We start from the raw sequence: 19,697 nt of genomic DNA on the forward strand, positions 1-19,697 counted from the left end.
AAAGGGGCGGGATATAAATAATAATAATAATAATAATAATAATAATAATATAGAATATTATATATATATATATATATATTATAATAATATTGTTATTATAATTTATATATTATTATTACCACATTAACAGTATTTAGTTGGTTATTTCAGATAATAGTGTTGGAGTGCTAATGTCCATAGAGACAAAAAGCAATTACTGTGTTATACTGATCCAGGCAGCAAGGAACAAAATGATGTTATTATTTCACATGTGGACAGCCCTTTATACAAAGAGAGTCCATATGCACAGAGGAAGGTTCCTCCACCCCTCCTCCCACCCCCATAAACCCCTTTGCCTCTGAGACATCTTGTGTGCAGCTGGAAGAGGTGTGTTTCTGCCAAGTGTATCAGTGGTGGTGACATCAGAAAAAAGAAAGACTGCTTGTGAATCTGTGGGTATCCATTAGGGTTGGGTTGGGTTGGTTATATTCTCTTGGCAGAGATGAACTATTTTTTTTAATAGTTCTGCCAACAGAAATGTTTATTTGAAGTTTATTGTGACCACTGCTTACAGGTTAGGCCTCAGCAGTAGCTCTTAGTACTGTGTTATCAAATCCCTTCTTTGGTTTTGAAATTTGTCAGAATTGACTGGAGGCTAAAGAGGTGAAAAAAGATGTTTGTAGGACATAATTTTTGAACCCTGCAGTAGCTCTTAATTTAAATACCATCTTTGAATGATATCATTTCCAGTAAAAACGTGTCTTTGAAGTTGTGGTGAGAACATTTGCATCTGTATTCTAACTAGATGTAATTGCAGCATAACTTTTAAACATCCTTGGTTGTTCACCACTGTTGAACAAAAGTTTTGGCCCTGTGGGGAGAAAAATGACAGATATAGCAAGTAGGGAGAAGAAATGCTTAAAATTCATTTTTAAAAAGTATGTAGCTTTGGGAAGAGTGTGGGTTTCTGTAGAAACAAGACAAAGTTTTGATGTTAACTTGAGAACAGACACATTTTGGGTCCATATTCATAAGACACTGTTTTGTCCTTTGGATTAATAAATAAGGACATTAACTTGTAACCCACAGGCAAAGTTCCATGTTTAGCTTCATTTCCCCTGTCCTGAATGACTGGAAAATCTGTTTGCCTAATGGAATTCCAGCGAATTTGCTTTGTGGTATTATTCCTTCTGTATTCTAAATGGCATGTTTTGAAGTGATGGAACATCAAGACACAAATTTGTTTCCCTCCATCCTTTCCTCCCCCCCTTCCTCCCCGCTGCTCAGTTCTTATGGCAGATCCAACTATACCTCTATGAGCAGAACTGGCTAAGTTTTTGTTTCTTCTGGAAGAAAAAAACCAAATAGACTTGCCCTCTGAAAGTGGATGAAAGAGTACCATAATCTGTGTGGGCACACAGATCGTAAACACCTAGCCGTTAGAAATTCTTAGCAAATAAGCTGCATATCTGTGATCTGTCAGTTGATCTGATTTTTAGGAGTAAAATGTTTTTGTTTTTGTGGAAGAAACTTTGGTAATTTCTGTTCAAGAATACTTAGCAGGCGAACCTTTTCTTTGATCCTAGAATGCAGCATGTCTTTGATATTATTGGATCAGTGAACCTCAAATCTCCTTGCTTATTTCCCACAGTACCACAGTTGGTGGATGCTCCAATTTCATTTTTTCCTCAAATCAAACATATATACTGGTAGGTATAATAATAGGCAGAAGCTACTTTTAACAGAAAAATGAAAATTGGCTTTTTAAAATCAGTTCAAAGGTCAAGTAATGGCCTCCAGAAGCACACAACAGGTTATACAAGTCTGGTGATTTCATGCAGTTGAAGAATTAGATGGTATTTGATGGAAATGTGTTTCATTTAAGATCCTTAGGATATATCTGGAGGCATTTTTCTTCTGAGATGAAAGCTTGCAGCTTTTCCCTCTTTTGTCTCTCTCCTGCCAGTAGTTGTGGTATATGGAGATAATATTTGCTAGCTTGCTAATATGCCTTTGGTATGTATATGCCTTAAGGCTGAAATGTTCAAGAGGCAAGAGAAATGCAGGAGAGGTGTGGGAGTGAGAGTGCATCATTTTTATAAGATGGTGGGTAAAATCGAAAGAAAGAATGAAGAGAGGTTGAGACTGGTATAGTGATTAGAAAATGCCAGATCATGGATTACAGAAATGTTGGTTATCTTGATATCTGAGATAGAAAGGGATACCCATGCTATGCATTATCCTGCAGTCTTGTGTTAAGTAAAAGAATAAAACTCTATCTAATGTTAGATATTTGTTGGACACTGCATCAGTACTACAGAAATAACCCAGTTTGACAGCACTTGAACTGCCATGGCTCAGTGCTACAGAATTCTGGGAACTGTACTTTTGTGAGACATTTAGCCTCCTCTGTCAGAGAGATCTGGTGCCACTACCAACACAAGAATTCCATAGCATTGAGCCATGACAGTTAAAGTGGTGTCAAACTGGATTGTTTTTGCAGTGTGGGTGTAGCCATAGGGTACTTTAACCCATACGTTCCCTTGGTTTTCGGTGGCAACTGAATTATTTTTCTTTTTGTTGTTATTGGTTATCGTTAGCTTTACTTTATGGTGACCTATTAATGAGAGATACCTGAGAGTCATCAATAGCCCCGCTGAGGTCTGCAAACCCAGGACACAGTTTCCATAGTCAATCCACCTGTAATGTGGCCTTCTTCTCTTCCTACTGCCCCATATACAAATGATGTCTCCTCCAGTGATTCAGATGGCAGCAGTAACATGATATGTATGTTTTGCACTGTGCCAATCAGACATATTGGTTCACTCTGCCATGGAGTCTGCTGGATCTGCCAATCAAAGGTGAAAGTGCTTCAGCTTACTCCCTTGACAGGCCAGAATTAACTGTGGGTCATTTATTTAATATCAGAAAATTAGATTATTGCTGTCTAACCTTTTGCACAAATATGTTTTAGCATCCATGGCTTTTGGTATCAGGGTTGTGTTTGGAACTAAAACATCAGCAGATACCAAGGGCCCACTCTATATTATTGCTGCATTGCATATGTGTCCCACTAGAATCTCTGGCTACACTTTACAATATATGTCTGTGCAGTAGTGTTGCGTATGTGTCAGTGTTGTTTTTTGTTGTGCTTCAAAAATCTATATATCTGTTTGACCAGAAACAGCAGTAGAACAAAACAGTGAGGGTAAATGTGAGCCTGCCATGCCACCTTCAGTGCTGTTAAAAATACTCTGGAATAAAGTAGTCACTCTGCTCCTCGGCTGTGTCAGTTTAGATCTTAGATGAGAACATTCATAGGACTGATGGGTCTCCTGTAGAGATGTATTGCAGATCATGTGGCAGAAGGAATGTTTCTAGCCTAGCTATTAACACCCAGTCTTCTCTCTGACATGGCATTGGTTCTCTCTGTAAATGTCTTCCCCCATTCCATGGGGACCATTCAAGAACTATTTGAACCAGCACCTGCAGCCGAGACCTTAATGAAGACTAGGTTCGTCATTTCTTTCTCCCCCGCCTCCCATTTCTATTTCTAGTGATGACTAGTTTCTAATCATGACTTGTTGCTTGACATTGTCTTGGCCTTCCCCCATTTTCTTCTTTTAAAAATGTCTGCCAAGAACTAAGCAATTGCATGTGTTTGAGCTGGGATTGTGCTTGTTTGCAAATATATTTGCTGTTTTTGTGATGGAGGCTTATGTAATGATTTATGCACAGAAAATACAACAACTGAAGAAATGGCTTAAAATACAAGATACTTTTTTTTAATTGAAGGAAGTAGATGGTGGGGGTGAGGAGATAACTAAGAGACAGCTGGGACAGGCATCTGCCTGTTTTGCACTATTCTAATTCATATGTTTTATGTTTAACTTGTTTACTCTTTCCTCCTCCTAAAAATGGTGTGTCTTTCAACAGAAAATGTCCATTTTTGTGTGCCTTCCTGTCTGTACACAAAAATGTTGTTCACATTCTTTAGTTTTTTTAAAATATAGCACTAGAGTATACTATTTGGATTGGACAAAATTTATATTTCACATCCCGTATATTACTTCTAGCCAGAGTTCTCTTATTTCATTCTGACAGGAACTTGGACTCCTATGAAAGCTCCTAAATAGCTTTCTATTTAACCAAAATGGACTATTTAAATAAAATGTGATATATTTAAAGATGTACTGTTCGGAATATCAGAATAATTTTCAGAGCAATCCTTTTCTGGTATTAAAAAAGATCAAATCGCGTATGGCTGATGTAGTGAGATTATTAAATACAAAACATACAAGCTGGAATCCCAGATGACTGGTTGGCCGTAGGTAAATCTCCAGGTCAGGGGTGGGCAAAATGTGGCCCATGGGCTGCACGTAGTACTTGGGCCCCTAAGTATGGCCCACAGGACCCCAAAGGTTCTTCCTCAAAGCCCACAGATCCCCTCAATTTTTTTAAAAATTGGGGATGATTTTGAGGTGATAATTTGCCCCTGTTACCCAAATGCCAGGGCCCTGGGAGGGCATCCACAATTAATATTTAGTGGGGGAAATTTAATAGCTCAGTTAAAAGCTGTCCTTAGCTTTGTGCTCTTGTGCTTTCCCATGCTGAGCCTCTCAGATCCCCAAATATAGACCTGGATCTCCTTATATGATATGACTGTTTTCCCACACAGAGGGTGCCCTCACGATCATGTATCTTAGACAATCCCTTTAAATCAACTTAATATCAGAAAAAAGGGCATGACAGGAGAATGGATCCTGGATAACACCCCCAATATATCCCAAATCTACAACCTCCCTAAAAAGGCAACCATTTGTTCCCCTAACGCCCCAGACAAAGAGAGAGAGAGAGAGAAAGAGAGAAATTACCTGTAAATTGGCCAGAATGGTTCACAGAGATGATACCACATCACTCTGAGTGAACTGAAATATGCTGCTGTGGCCTGTCAGGTTGCAACATGACAAAAAACAGCCTCTGCCCTCTTAGCACTTGCCCACCCCTGCTCTAGAGCTAAACCTCCTAGGTTATACAGAGATAATAATGCCAGGCTACCTTACAAGATTGGTGCATGAATTACCAAGATACCATGTACGTATAATGAGTTGTGAGTACTCAAAAAAAGCAGTATACAAATACTTAATTATCATTAGCATTATTTTATCTGTTATTAAACAAGGAAAAGTAAGGGAGCTGGTAGAAATTTCCTATGTCATGGCCAGATGGTTAATGAATTCACTTGCATTTGTAGCAAAGATATGAAGTTGTGGTATATAGGCGGGATACAGACTGCCGCTTTGCGGCAGTCTCCCGCCAGCGCCATTTGCTCCGTGCGGGAGCTGCAGCAGCCAAACCGCGCGGAGCAAAAAAGAAGCTCCATTTCGGAGCTTCTTTTTGCGGCGCCTTTATGACGTCGCGAGGCGCTGCTGGCGCATTCGCGACGTCATAGGCGCCGCGACATGTCTGGACGCTATGCGTCCAGTATGTAAACATGGCAGCCCCCATGTGGAAGGGGCGCCGCCATGTTGTACGTATTCTATACGTACTAGGGTTAGGGGGGTGCGGAAGCACCGCCCCTTCCTAACCATAGTACGTATAGAATATGTACTATATGGCAGTTTGTATCCCGCCATAGTAATGTATCAGATCACTGTTTCATCAGTTGGAACATTACTTGTTTTGCCTGGCAGTAGGCCTCTAAAGGACTTTCTCAGTCTAACTCTCTGAGATCTGATGAAATGAGATTTCTTTTCTTCACTCTCTCTGATTTGTTGCCTCTTATAATTTCAGCGCTCTAGAAATAAAGTTTAATAATAATAATAATAATAATAATAATAATAATAATTTATTGGAGAAGACAAAGTATAAATAAAAATTAAATTAAACTAAATTTAAAAATCCATGTAATGGGCTAGATCTGAAGCTGCAGTGTAATCATTAGCTTGCTGTTTACTGACTCTTTTGCTGTGATTGAAGTACTGTCCTCAAAACTGAAGGGTTCTGAGATGTATGCAACATCCCAGCCATCTGATAAAACAGGAATAGTTTACTGATTTTCCTCCCCACCTCAGCTTTCATTGTTTCCAAAGCTTTATTTCATCTTACTGCTATCTTTTCATGCTCTTCCCATCCTCGCATCTAGTCACTGTCTCTCAACCAGACCTACTTCAGATGTTTGCTGTTATGAGGTACATTGTAGAATAAGCAAGGTGAAATATAATTTAAAAATGTCTTCTTGGCTAACTCAAGTTTGAATCATGACAGTCAAAATGGTTTTCTACATTCTTTGACACTTTTTTCCTCACAGGAGTTTGGGAACAAAAAATCCATCACTTCAAGATGTGACTTCATTGAGAATCTAATTGTCAATGGTTGTGCGGGGCATATTGAGAGTACAAAAAGCAGCATTAATACAGTAAAGAACCTTCCTTTGAGCAGTAAGGGCTTCAGTGGAGCTAATTCAGATGTTACCCAGATAATGCCTCAAAAGATCTTTTTGAATCTGCGGCCTGGTGAGTTAACAATAAATGTCTGGTTTTTTGGCATGGATAAGTTACAAGTAGCATGTACTAACCACTCTGTAGATGATTTATGTGTAGTTCAAATCATGGCTTGGCACTGTAGGAGCAAGCTATATGCTTGTGCATTTTTCCTCTCCTGTTCCAATTACACAGTCTCCATAGTTTCTTCCTGGTTTGTATCAAGCCATAGGTTGCTGCTACTTCAAGGTATAACTTTACTGAAAATCTTAACATAAACTTGCAAAATTCAGGGTCATTAAATGTGTTTTTAAAAATGTATGCTGGTTTTGTATGAATTTGGCAGTATGTTGATTTTCCAACCAATAGGGAGCAAACTGGTAGTATTTATATGAGTTCATATAAGAGGTGAGATGAAACTGATACCCACCAAGCCAACTATCTTATAAATCATAGCAAGGATAATATTTATGAGGGACTTTCCTATCTGTGGCTTATTTGTTTTTCCCCATCCTGGATTTCTGGAAGGCCAAAGATACATCATTCACAATGCACCCAAGAGGTAACATTGCATTTATTGAAAAAAGACTAGTCAGGGTGGCCTGAGTAGGTGGGAGCTCACTCCTCAAATAGCCTGTTCTTAGGTCATGAAATGTTGGTGAGGACTAATATAAAGTTTAATGCACAAGTGGTTCTGTTTCCCCTTGAGCATTTGAGAATCAAAATCACTGACAGTTTACCTTCCACTCATTTCTAGAAATGTTGGAGTTTTCCCAGTTGTGTTCTGTTTTGTGGACAACAGGCTCACCATCTCTAGTCTAAACAAAAAATTCCCTCAATTGTAATGGGGGAGGGAAGTTGGAACTTGTGATTCAGAAGCCCCATAGTACAAATTTTTCAGTGAGATTAATAATAACACTAAAAAAGACAGTTTATTGTGGAAATACTTAGCAGAAAAAAAGTGTTATTATAGAGGTGCTATTATTTGATCATTTGTTCAAACATAGTTGGCCTTTAATATTTAGTTATTTTAAAAAAATCCTTTATAAATGACCTGAAATGTCCACTATAATAGATTGATTCGTATAAAATTCTCTGTCCCCAGGAAGTTGTCCACCCCAGTTTAAATGTTTGTGCAGGGCCCTGGGATGTTTGCATTGTGTTCCAGTCAAGGCAAACCAGTGACAATGTTTTTCCTTCTTCCCTCTCTCTCTTTCTTTGGGTCTTACAAAGGAAAGGTTCAGATTTATTTATTATACAGGCATACTGCAGTTAACAAAGTCTCTGTCAAAAAAAGGTCTTTTTTTACAAAGCACTTTTGTGACTGCCTGATCACCTTTCTTCCTCATATTGTGTCTAACTGGATGTTTTTTAGCAGCCTCAGCATGGGGAAGGTGATGAAAGAGGTCTTTGGAGGGCTGGGCAGAAACACAGACTTCCATTGCCAGATTGCAGCAATATATATGCAGTAAACAATGCAATAAAACTTGAACTGGGAAAGAATGGCAGTATCTGCTCTAGATAATCCTACTGAATCTGTGTGCCTGCCTAGAACAGGCATGGTAAACAGCAGCTGCTTCCAGAGTCCCTTACAAAGCATGCATGAATAGCACAACAGAGAAAAAGGAGAAAGCAGATAAGTGTGCCTGAGCAGTATGTTAAAAAAGCACAGATCAATATGTTTGTCCATCAAAACTGAAATTACAAGAAAAAGTGGAGACTGATGAAAGGAACAATCATCCCTTTATGCATTTTAGAAGAAGTTTTCAAGTGGTATCTAGAAGCTTCACCATGTTTTTGTTTACTTACATAAGGTTTACCTATACCTATTTTTTCCATTTTATTTTTGTCTCTGGTATCAAATTTCCTGTTAAAGAAATAATGTCCAGGAACACATCTGCTATATTAACTGAAGTAAATATCTAGTGAGATTCTTGAATTTCTATAGCAAGAGCTTTAAGTCCTTAAGGCATTAAATACATATTTTTCCAAATTTCAAGTATTTCCCCAGTCTTGCACACATCCCTGCAGAAACACACAAGATTTTCTATTGCTTTCTTCAGAAATAAAAATGATTGGGAGTTTCACAGAACAGTTATCTGTTGAGATTTGGCTCCTAAACATTCCATGTTGCAGTAGCCACCCTGAAATGGGTGTTATCACTCTCTTTGCAGTCATTTATACTCCTTGTATAATGGTGATGCTCTAATTTCCTCAGCTCATTTTGAATTTAAATAGAAAACAAGCAACTTTGGCTATAGTTATTATCTCAAAAATTCACACAGATAGGCAAAATAAATAAATAAAAAAATCAGCATTTATCCTAAACTGCAATATTGTATATTGGGTGTGTGTGGCCCGCCAGATGTTGTTGGATTGCAGCCCCCATCATCTTACCATGTTGGCTATGCTGGTAAGGGCTGCTGGGATCTGCAGTGCACAACTCCTGAAAGGCCATATCTCCCACACCTCTGGGCTAAATTGACAAACATTGTCTATTTTGATTGATAGTATCCCTCCAAGAGATCTCTGTAGCACCTGATCTGAAAACCTCAAAAACTGGAGATCACTTTCTCAGGTCTTGCAGATGCCAAGGCTTTCTTGTACCATTGAGTGATGTGCATATGCATTTTAAGGGTATTGGTTTCTTATCAGCTGTTTTTTCAGTGGAAATGATCGGTCTAATTTCACTACTTAAATGAGACATGACAACAGAGCAAGACGTGTAAAAATGATATGAACATCTTGCTTCTGCTTTGGACATCAAGTATCCCAGTTTGAATTGGTTTATATAAACGTAGATGCCCTCAGTGGTCTGAAATATTCAAGATTAATACTGTGATGTAAATCTTGATTTTAAAGCTGTTTGTCAAGAAAAGGTCACATTGGACACAAGGCTAATCCACCCAGTCAAAATCATCCTCCACCTGATTCATCCCAATTGTCCTGGAGAGTCCATTTGCAAAGTGAAAGTAATTGCTGAATAGGAACAAACCTCCCTTGTTTTCTAGCAGTTGCCTAGTGAAAAAACCTTTTCTTCAGCTGAGCCATCTGTCACATCAATCACGTCTACACAGTGAATCCTTAGGCTGTAGGTGAAATTCTTAGCAGAGGAAATCTCATTCAGTCCATATCACATGGAGGGATCACAGTGGCTTTAAAGGCAGAGTAACAAAATGTGAAAGCCCAGCAAATGATGCAAATTACTGAAACACTTTTATCCTTCATCTGTACAGACTTTAACTCTGATGACTTGTAATGGCCTTTTACTGCATAGGAAACCAAGGCCATGCATGTGGACACATTACCCTAGGGCTAATCAAATCCCATCTCTCTTTATCCTCCTTCTCCTCTTCTTCTTTTAGACATTTTGCTTACTTACAGACCTTGGAATTATCTCTTTGTTCCACTGCAAATACTAGAATTGCACCTACATTTCCAAGGTTTTCTTAGGTCTCCTTTTCAGTCTCCCTTTGATTTTCCTCTCCCCCTCCCCAATCTGTGCCCTTTCCTCAGCTCTTTGCCTTTCCATACTTCCTTTCCTCTCCCCCCCCCCCCCCCCCTTTTGCCTCCTTTCCTACACCTTTGATTTGGACCCTGTCTGGCTGCATGGATAAGAGTCTGCTGTCAGAACTGAATAAGAAGGTCCAAAACACAATGTAGAAATCGGTCCAAAATGCATACAGAAATAATCCAGTTTGAGACCACTTTAACTGCCCTGGTTCAGTGCTAGGGAATCCTGGTAATTGTCATTTATTGTGGCACCAGAGCTCTCTGGCAGAGAAGGCTACATGTCTCTCAAAACTACAATTCCCAGAATTCCCTAGCATTGAGCTTGGGCAGTTAACGCAGTCTCAAACTGGATTATTTCTGTATGCGTTTTGGACCGAACAAACAGAATGGTTCCCAGTTAGCAAAGGGGGTCAGGCAAGGCTGCATACTATCATCCTATTTATTCAACCTGTATACAGAAAACATTATATGCAGAACAGGCTTAGACTCAGAGGCAGGAGAAGTGAAGACTGGATGATGGAACATTAACAACCTAAGATATGTAGATGACACCTTACTACCAGCAGAAATCAACAAAGATCTAGAGCAATTACTGAAGAAGTTTAAGGAGGAAAGTGCCAAGGTAGGCTTAATGTTGAGCATTAAGAAAACAAACATAATGGCCATGAAAGAACAAGAATTTATTCTAGATAATGAGAAAGATGAAATAGTCAAAGAGTATCAAGGTATCATTGATCAGAATGGAGACTGTAGTCAAGAAATTAGAAGGCTAGAACTGGGAAAGGCAACTATGAAAGATCCTAGAGTATAAAGGTGTGAACTTGAACGCTGAAGGGCCCACACAGACAGGTCAAAATAAAGCTGTTTTGGATCACTTCGGAGGTATGCTGTTTAAATGATGCATGCCTCCTAAGTGTCTAGAAGCCATGCCAAAGCCACGCTCCAGTCCTAAAGACTGAAGCACATCTTTGGCACAGCTTCTGGCCTCTTAAAATGTGTGTGGTGACACACGCAGGCTTACCTTGGATGGGTACAACACCCAGCCAAGCAGCAGAGCGCTTGGCTGCAAACTATGGATTTTGTAGTGTGTTCAGGATGGAAACTGGAGGCATATAAGTACATGTAGCTGTCAGTGGTTTTCTGATATAGTGCAGGGCTTAGATGTCTGTTGTGTAGCTGTATGGTGTTGTCCAGGTGACAGTGATCTTTCTCTTTTGGTAGTTCCATTTTGAGATTGATGGTAGGATGAAATTTGTTGAAATTATAGTGTGATCTCTTGAATTGAGTCTTCCCCATGACTCCAAGTTATGAAGATATCATCAGTGTACCTCAGGTAGAGGTGAGGTTTCTGAGTGTAAGGACTTAAGAAAGTGTTGTTCCAGATCAGCTGTGAAGACATTGGCATATTGTAGTGCCAAGCATCTGCCCATTTAACCTTTAACTTGATGGTATATGTTATTACCAAAAGTGAAGTAACTGTGTGAGAGAACAATGTGGCAGATTTTGGTGGGTAGGTCAACTATGGTCCTACCTGGAATTATGTTCCTGATAGCTTAGTCTGTCCTGGGATATATAGGGATTCCATATCCATAGTAGCTAAGATGATGTTCCCTGTGAGGTTTCTGCAGGAAGTCAGTAGTGTCCTTCACATAGCTAGGAGTATTGGTGTGTAGTCATCTGTTCTAATAATATTGCCCATATTTTCAGAGACACCTACTGTGAGTGTTCCAGTGCTTTAGATGATGGATCATCCAGGGTTACCCTGTTTATGTATTTTGGGTAATAGATTGAATGTTCCTGGTTGAAGCTTCTGTGGTGTGTCAAAGCAAATATGATATAATAGGCATCACTGAAACCTGGTGGGATGAGTCTCATGATTGGAATGTAGAAATAGAGGGATATAACCTTTTCAAGAGAAAGAATACCACTATATGTCAGGGACATTTACACCAGTGAAGAGATCTAGGACATCAATACTGGCAGCCAGGTGGAGAGCATCTGGATAAAAATTAAAGGGGAGGGAAACAACAACAATGTTATGGTTGGAGTCTACTACAGACCCCCAAGTCAGACTGAGGAATTGGATGATACCTTTCTAGAACAGATGACCACACATTCAGAAAGGAGAGATGTAGTAGTGATGGGCGACTTCAACTATCCTGATATTTGCTGGAATTCAAACTCAGCCAAATCCTCAAGGTCTAGCAAATTCCTAACTTGCCTTGGAGACAATTTCATTGTCCAAAAGGTGGAAGAGGCAACAAGGGGGTCATCTATTTTAGATCTGATCCTAACCAACAAGGATGACTTGGTTAATGGGGTGCAAGTGGTGGGATCATTAGGTGGAAGTGACCATGTTCTCCTGGAGTTTGTTATACAGTGGAAAGGTGAAGCCAGGCATAGTCAGACAAGCATTCTAGACTTTAGGAGAGCGGATTTCAGTAAACTTAGAGAAATATTGAGGGTGATCCCGTGGTCAGAAATACTAAAAGAGAAGGGAGTTCAGGACGGATGGGAGTTTCTCAAAAGGGAGATATTGAAGGCACACTTTCAAACAGTTCCATTGAGAAAGAAAAATGGGAGGTGTCTCAAGAAACCAGGATGGATGAATAAGGAACTTTCAACTGAGCTAACTTTTAAACAGAACATGTATAAGAAATGGAAAAAGGGGGAAATCACAAAAAAGGAATTCAAAGAAATAGCAGGCATGTGTAGGGGTAAAGTCAGAAAAGCTAAAGCACAGAATGAACTCAGGCTTGCTAGAGAGGTTAAGAATAATAAAAAAGGCTTTTTTGGATATGTCTGCAGCAAAAGGAAGAAAAAGGAAATGGTAGGGCCACTGTGTGGAGAAGATGGCAAAATGCTAACAGGGGACAGAGAAAAGGCAGAATTACTCAACACCTTCTTTGCCTCAGTCTTCTCAGAAAAGACAATAGGTGCTCAACCTGAGGAAAATGCAGCAGAGGACAGAATAGGGAAATTTCAGCACAGAATAAGAAAAGAGATAGTACAGGAATATCTAGTTAATCTAAATGAATTTAAGTCACCAGGACCAGATGAACTACATCCAAGGGTATTAAAAGAACTGGCAAATGTAATATCGGAGCCATTGGCAATTATCTTGGAAAACTCCTGGAGAACAGGAGAAGTCCCAGCAGACTGGAGCAGGGCAAACATTGTCCCCATCTTCAAAAAGGGGAAAAAAGAGGATCCCAACAATTATCGTCCAGTTAGTCTGACATCTATACCAGGAAAGATTCTAGAGCAGATCATTAAACAGAGAGTCTGTCAATATCTAGAAAGCAATTCCATAATCACAAAAAGTCAACATGGGTTTCAGAGAAACCAGTCATGCCAGACAAATCTGATCTCTTTCTTTGATAAAATTACCAGCTTGGTAGATGAAGGGAATGCTGTGGATATAGTATATCTTGATCTCAGTATGGCCTTTGACAGGGTTCCCCATGACATTCTTGCAAACAAGCTTGTAGAATGTGGGCTAAACAAGGTAACTGTTACATGGATTTGTAATTGGTTGACCGGCCGAACCCAAAGGGTGCTCAACAATGGCTACTTTTCATCCTGGAGAGAAGTGACCAGTGGAGTCCCACAGGGCTCTGTCCTGGGGCCCGTGCTATTCAACATCTTCATCAATGACTTGGATGACAGAATTGGGGGCATATTCATCAAATTTGCAGATGACACCAAATTAGGAGGAATAGCTAATACTCCAGAGGACAGGATCAAAATTCAAAATGACCTGAATAGACTAGAAAGCTGGGCCAAAGCTAACAAAATGAACTTCAGCACGGAGAAATGTAAGGTACTGCATTTAGGCCGGAAAAATAAAATGCACAGATAAAGGACGGGGGACACCTGGCTGAATGAGACTACATGTGAAAGGGATCTAGGAGTCCAAGTAGACGACAAGTTGAACATGAGTCAACAGTGTGATGAGGCAGCTAAGAAGGCCAATGCAATTTTAGGCTTCATCAATAAAAGTATAGTGTCTAGATCAAGAGAAGTAATAGTGCCACTAAATTCTGCTCTGGTCAGGCCCCACCTGGAATACTGGGTCCAGTTCTGGGCACCACAGTTCAAAAAGGACATTGAGAAACTGGAGCGTGTCCAAAGGAGGGCAACTAAAATGGTGAAGGGTCTGAAAACCATGTCCTATGAGGAACGACTTAGGGAGCTGGGGATGTTTAGACTGGAGAAAAGAAGGTTATGATAGCCCTGTTTAAATATTTGAAGGGATGTCATATTGAGGAGGGAGCAAGCTTGTTTTCTGCTGCTCCAGAGACTAGGACCCGGCACAATGGATGCAAGCTACAGGAAGAGAGATTCCACTTCAACATTAGGAGGAACTTCCTGACAGTAAGGGCTGTTTGACAGTGGAACACACTCCCTCTGAGTGTAGTGGAGTCTCCTTCTTTGGAGGTCTTTAAGCAGAGGCTGGATGGCCATCTGTCGGATATGCTTTGACTGAGATTTCCTGCATGGCAGGGGGTTGGACTGGATGGCCCTTGTGGTCTCTTCCAACTCTGCGATTCTATGAATTCAGATTTGATTTTGTATCTCTATTGGAAATTTCTTCATTAGTTTGTGTAATTCTTTCTGGTATTCATGTGGGATCATTAGAAAGGATTCTGTAAAATGTACAGTTGGACAGTTGTCTCTCAACCTCCTATATGTAGTCCATGACCACAGCTCCTTCTTTGTCTGACTCTTTGATAACAACATTAAGATTGTTCCTGAAACTGTATATAGCATTTTGTTACTTGTGGCTGAGATTGTGTGGTAAATTGCATTCTCTCTGTGTTGTGTTTTATATTGATGTAGTGTCTATTGTTGTGTTGTGTTGTGGAGATGTTGGTGATCTTTGTGAGTAGCCCCTTGACTAGCCCTCCATTATCCCTTTGCCATCAAATAGCTGGTGCATGATACAAAGTTTGTGTACTTTGAACCATCAGAAAGCAAAGGTATCTCAGACATCCATGTTGTCAATTTTGGATTTTCGAGTATTTCAGATTTTTGAATTCCAGATGAGAGAGACTCAAGCTGTACATACATTTGTTTATTTCTCTACCATCTCTGTCCCTCCCCCCTTTTGTGTTATATCTATTGAATTGTAAGGCATTATTGTCAGGGTGAATTTCCCTTAGATATGCTGAGAGTAAGGCTGGCAAATAAATGTAGCGAGTAAGTGAAACAGTGCCCAGTTGGGAGCTGCAAGCACACATTTTTCTATTTCACTAATAGGTGGGTGACATCCCAGCTAAGCGTTTGTAGAGTTTTTGTAATCTGTCACAGCAACATTAGCTTCTGCTGAGGGGCACCATGCCTTATCCTGACTCCTGGGAAGTGTCAGGGTATGGCTTCTGGTGTGGGCAGGAAATAAAGAGCAGCCACATCAGTGTAACACCACAGGATTGTAGATGTTGCCAACTGACGTTCTGGAAGAACTGCTTCAGTTGCTCTTCTCGCCAGCATTTTCATTTGCCCTGATTGCCAAACTGCAGCAATGGTATCCTTAACTGAAGGAATAATTTCCAAAAAAGGAAAGTATGCTGTCTGCTGGATTTTGGCATATTATATCAGTTACATGTTGCAACAGGAAACTTTGTGTAGAGCATTCATACTTTGCCCATGAATCTGTGGCTATTTCTGGCAATGGCTGGGAAGCTGGTTTTGTAGCACAAGCTAAGTAGGCTGGGAGTGCTTTTTAACCACCCATAATCTTCTGTTTCCACAGGTGATCCAGCCTCTTTCCAAGTCCAGGTTCGACAGGTGGAAGATTACCCTGTAGATTTATATTATTTGATGGATCTTTCCCTCTCCATGAAGGATGATTTGGATACCATTCGGAACCTGGGAACCACCCTCGCGGAAGAGATGGGAAAGCTCACCAGCAATTTCCGCCTTGGCTTTGGCTCTTTCGTGGACAAGAACATTTCTCCCTTTTCTTACACAGCACCCAGATACCAGAACAACCCCTGCACAGGGTAAGCAAGGGAGCTGTTGTTGTTGGTAGAAGTTGTCAGAGCGTAAGAAGACTTTGGTGGTTTACAGACCCGCCCCTTTCCCCGACGTATCGCCAGCGACACAAAACCAGGAAGGAGCTCCAAAATGGAGCTCCTTCCACAGCGCCAGGACGACACGTCCGCACCGCTCCGTTTGGACGTGGCGCGGCTGTGATGTCGTAATGGCAGTGCCCATGTATAATGGGCGCCGCCATTTTGTATGTACTCTGTATGTACTAGGGTTGGGGGCGTCTGAAAGAGACGCCCCCGGGCAACCCTAGTACATACAGAGTATGTACTAGGGTGCCCATTTATAAAGGGCCTTAGTTTCATTTGAGCAGAAGAAGGTGGGAAGCTTAAGCAACACCCACAGCTCAAGGGGTGTACAGGCAAGACTCTTTGTAGTAGGAATAAAGAAAGAAAATAGGCCCCAGGTGCCCCTAATTCCTAAGGATCGAAAAAGGTATGGTGAGAATCCTCGGGCACAATTTCTTAGCATTGTGCTTTGCTATAGCTGCTTGTCTCAACACCCTTCCTTCCTCTCTGCTTCACCCATCCATCTCCTTTTGTCATGTTTGTCCTTTCTCTGCCCATCTACCTGCTTTTGTTGAATACTGTCCTTCCAGCCACTGTGGAAGGAAGAGGACAAGGTAGTGGGAGCAGTGGTACCTTGTTCCACCACTTGCTGTGGGAAGAGAAAGGGATGTGTGGCTGTCAGCTCTTTTTAAAATGCCTTGCTTGCTTCTAGGCATCCTGTGGACAAAAACACATGATAGCTGTAACCATGAAAGTCTCCTGAATTTTAGCAACGGTGTGGGAAATTAAAGTAAAAGTAATAGGGAAAGAGAGAATGACAATTATAGCACTTTCACTCTACTTAAACTGCCATGTTTCCATCCTTGGAATCCTGGGATTGGCAATTCAGGAGAAGAATGTTGGAGAAGAATGGGAGCCAAAGGCCTGTTACAGACTGCCAAAATAAAGCTGCTTCAGGTCTCTTTGGAGGTATGCTATTTAAATGATGCATGGGTCCTAAGAGTCCGGAGGTCGCGCCAAAGCCACACTCCATTCCTAAGCACTGGAGTGCAGCTTTGGTGCAGCTTCCGGATTCTTCGGATGCATGCATCATTTAAACAGCATACCTCCAAAGAGACCTGAAGTAGCTTTATTTTGGCAGTCTGTAACAGGCCAATGTGATTAAGAAAAGGAAGACAGCCTTGAAAATGTTGCTCTTCGGTGGGGGTGGGGTTCAATAAAGATGCTTATGTAGACTTTCAGTCTAACTTCTAAAACGATGAGGGCTGGAAACTTGTTTTAAAAAGCGAGAGCCTTCTAAATCATCTATGCTAAGTATGCCATAGTAATTTACAGTACAGCACTTTCCTAGATCTATACCTTATTAATACATAACACTTACTGCTCAGTCCTTTACTGTAAAGAAACTCTCACTCAGCAGTAGTTACTGCCAAGCAAGGTGCTCATAGGATTGTAGCATCAGTAGCAGCCCACTAATCAAGTTTCATGTAATGGTATTTAAAGGACTGGGGACTCGTATTATCTCTTAACAAAGAAATGCATATCCTGTGTCAAGAAGCCTTTAGATGTTAGGGCAGCTGACTAACTGCTGAAATCAGACTGGCAGTGAATGAAAACCTGGCTCTGCCCATGACTCTTTTCACTCTGAAGTCTGCCTCGTGTTACTTAGTCAAAGCCTATTATGTGCAACACCATGCTCACCTGCAATGAAACTACAGGGATACTGGATACTACTGTTTCTTCTTTGGCTTTGGTGTCCCTGGAGTGTATATGCTTGCTCCAGTGATGCTGTCATTGTTTATTCTTTCTAGTCCATCCCAGTTTTATATTATATGTTGATTTGATTGCTTTTGTTTTAACTGTTGTGTTATTAATTGTAAGCCACCCTGAGGTTTGTTTGTTTTAGAAAAATGTATCCAAGAAATGTTAACAGTAACAACAACACTTAGCACTATCCAGGATTTACATTTTGAGTATAATTTGATACCAGAACTTGAGGTGGCTGTGTTCTGAAATTATGGTTTGAAATTATTTGTGTTTTGGCAGATGTAAAAGTAAATTGTGATTAGGGCTGACAAGAGAAAGGGAAGATGTGGTTGTTCCCAAAGCTGCTTTCTGATTTGCAAGCTACAGTTTATAGAGAATTGGAATTAGTATTGGGCATTTTGGCTGTGGACTCTGTGAAAGTTCAAAGAGAGAAAAAAATCCTTTCTAAGGTGCTGCTTTGTCACTTGGGATGTGAAATGGGTAAGCCTGGCATATTTTATGTGCAAATGAAGAACTGGGTTTTCAGTATAACAACAGAGGTAGAAGAGAGAAAAATACAGTTTTTCCTGTGTGTTGAAGGAGTCATTTAACCAAACATGATTATCTTTTTGAGGGAGCAAAGATTTTTAAAACATAAAATCTTTGAACATAAAGATATGCCTTACACTTGATAGCTTGTTACTCACCTGGGTGAATCAGCACCTTCATATGTCTTTGAAGGAACATATGAAGGAATGGTCTTCCTAGATAAAAATATTCAAGTTATGTTGCTAATTGTCCTCCAGTCTAAATTGACATAAGAGCTTTGCTAAGCTTCAAGTCACACAGTATTAGCTAACTGAACTTGAAGCTGCTAAGCTTCTTGGGACTCCTATGCACTCATAAGAGAAAGTAGGATTAAAATGAAATTATTCCCCTGACACTATAGCATTAGAGAAGTAGGGTAACAGATTTTTGAATCATGGTCGTTCTCATTTCTAAAAAGGAGACATTCACTTTGCTCATGCATGAAAGAATGAGCTGGCCAGATCATCACTTTTGGGTTATGTAAATATAATAAAGAGTAGTGGAAGTGTGTGGAAGGCAGAGAGTTCCTCTCAGTTCCATGGCTTTCTGTTAACTAGCTTTTAGCAGCTATTGGCCTATTACAGACTGCCAAAATAAAGCTGCTTCAGGTCTCTTTGGAGGTATGCTGTTTAAATGATGCATGCATCCGAAGAATCTGGAAGCTGCACCAAAGCTGCACTCCAGTGCTTAGGAATGGAGTGTGGCTTTGGCGCGACCTCCGGACTCTTAGGACCCATGCATCATTTAAATAGCATGCCTCCAAAGAGACCCAAAGCAGCTTTATTTTGGCAGTCTGTAACAGGCCATTGTTCCTTTTGGCTTGCTCAGAGCTCTTTTCCTTCATGGGCTTCTCACAGTGCTGAGGTAACTGTGACACTTTGTCAAGGAGGGTAATATTGTAAATAAATCTACATGAGCATTACATTGTATAATCTATATTTTCTGTGCATGCATAAGCTAGAATCAAAGCAGTCAGACCCTCTCCTCTTCATTTAACTATTTGCATTGAAGTGGTGCATGAACCTTCCTCAGTCAATTTACTATGCCAAAATTCCAGTTCTAAATAGGCTTGCTTAATAGTTTGTCTTGCTGACTTCACTAAGATATATTTGTGAAGAAATATATTTGGCTTCACATTCTGTTAAGCTTTGAAAAGGAGTTACTTCTTAGGCTGAAATATGTAGGCAGAAAGCAGTTCTAAAAAGTGTATGGTAGATTATTGGAAATCTGAATAAATTAAACTGAGGTACTCTTTGGTGGTAGTTTTGAATATGAAACATGAAGAAAACTGAGGTGATCCTTACCTTAATGCACGGATGACTAATACATG

General features: G+C 40.3%; 1 protein-coding gene across 4 annotated transcripts in view; it reads left to right on the forward strand.

Annotated features, from left to right (window-relative positions):
* LOC149313953 (integrin beta-5-like) overlaps positions 1-19,697 on the forward strand; it is a 114,676-nt gene that overhangs the window by 25,950 nt on the left and 69,029 nt on the right. For 2 of the 4 annotated variants that reach the window (XM_089520227.1, XM_089520228.1), the window contains exons 3-4: positions 6,290-6,494; positions 15,730-15,979. In XM_089520227.1, the coding sequence (XP_089376353.1) occupies positions 6,290-6,494; positions 15,730-15,979 (455 nt within the window). Of the gene's footprint in view, positions 1-6,152; positions 6,171-6,289; positions 6,495-15,729; positions 15,980-19,697 lie in introns of those variants that run through there. The other 2 variants (XM_089520230.1, XM_089520229.1) reach the window with 2 other exon arrangements.

The sequence above is a fragment of the Sceloporus occidentalis genome, unplaced genomic scaffold (genome assembly GCF_023333645.1).
Source record: "Sceloporus occidentalis isolate IW3139 unplaced genomic scaffold, rSceOcc1.0.p SCAF_4, whole genome shotgun sequence".
NCBI lineage: Eukaryota > Metazoa > Chordata > Lepidosauria > Squamata > Phrynosomatidae > Sceloporus > Sceloporus occidentalis.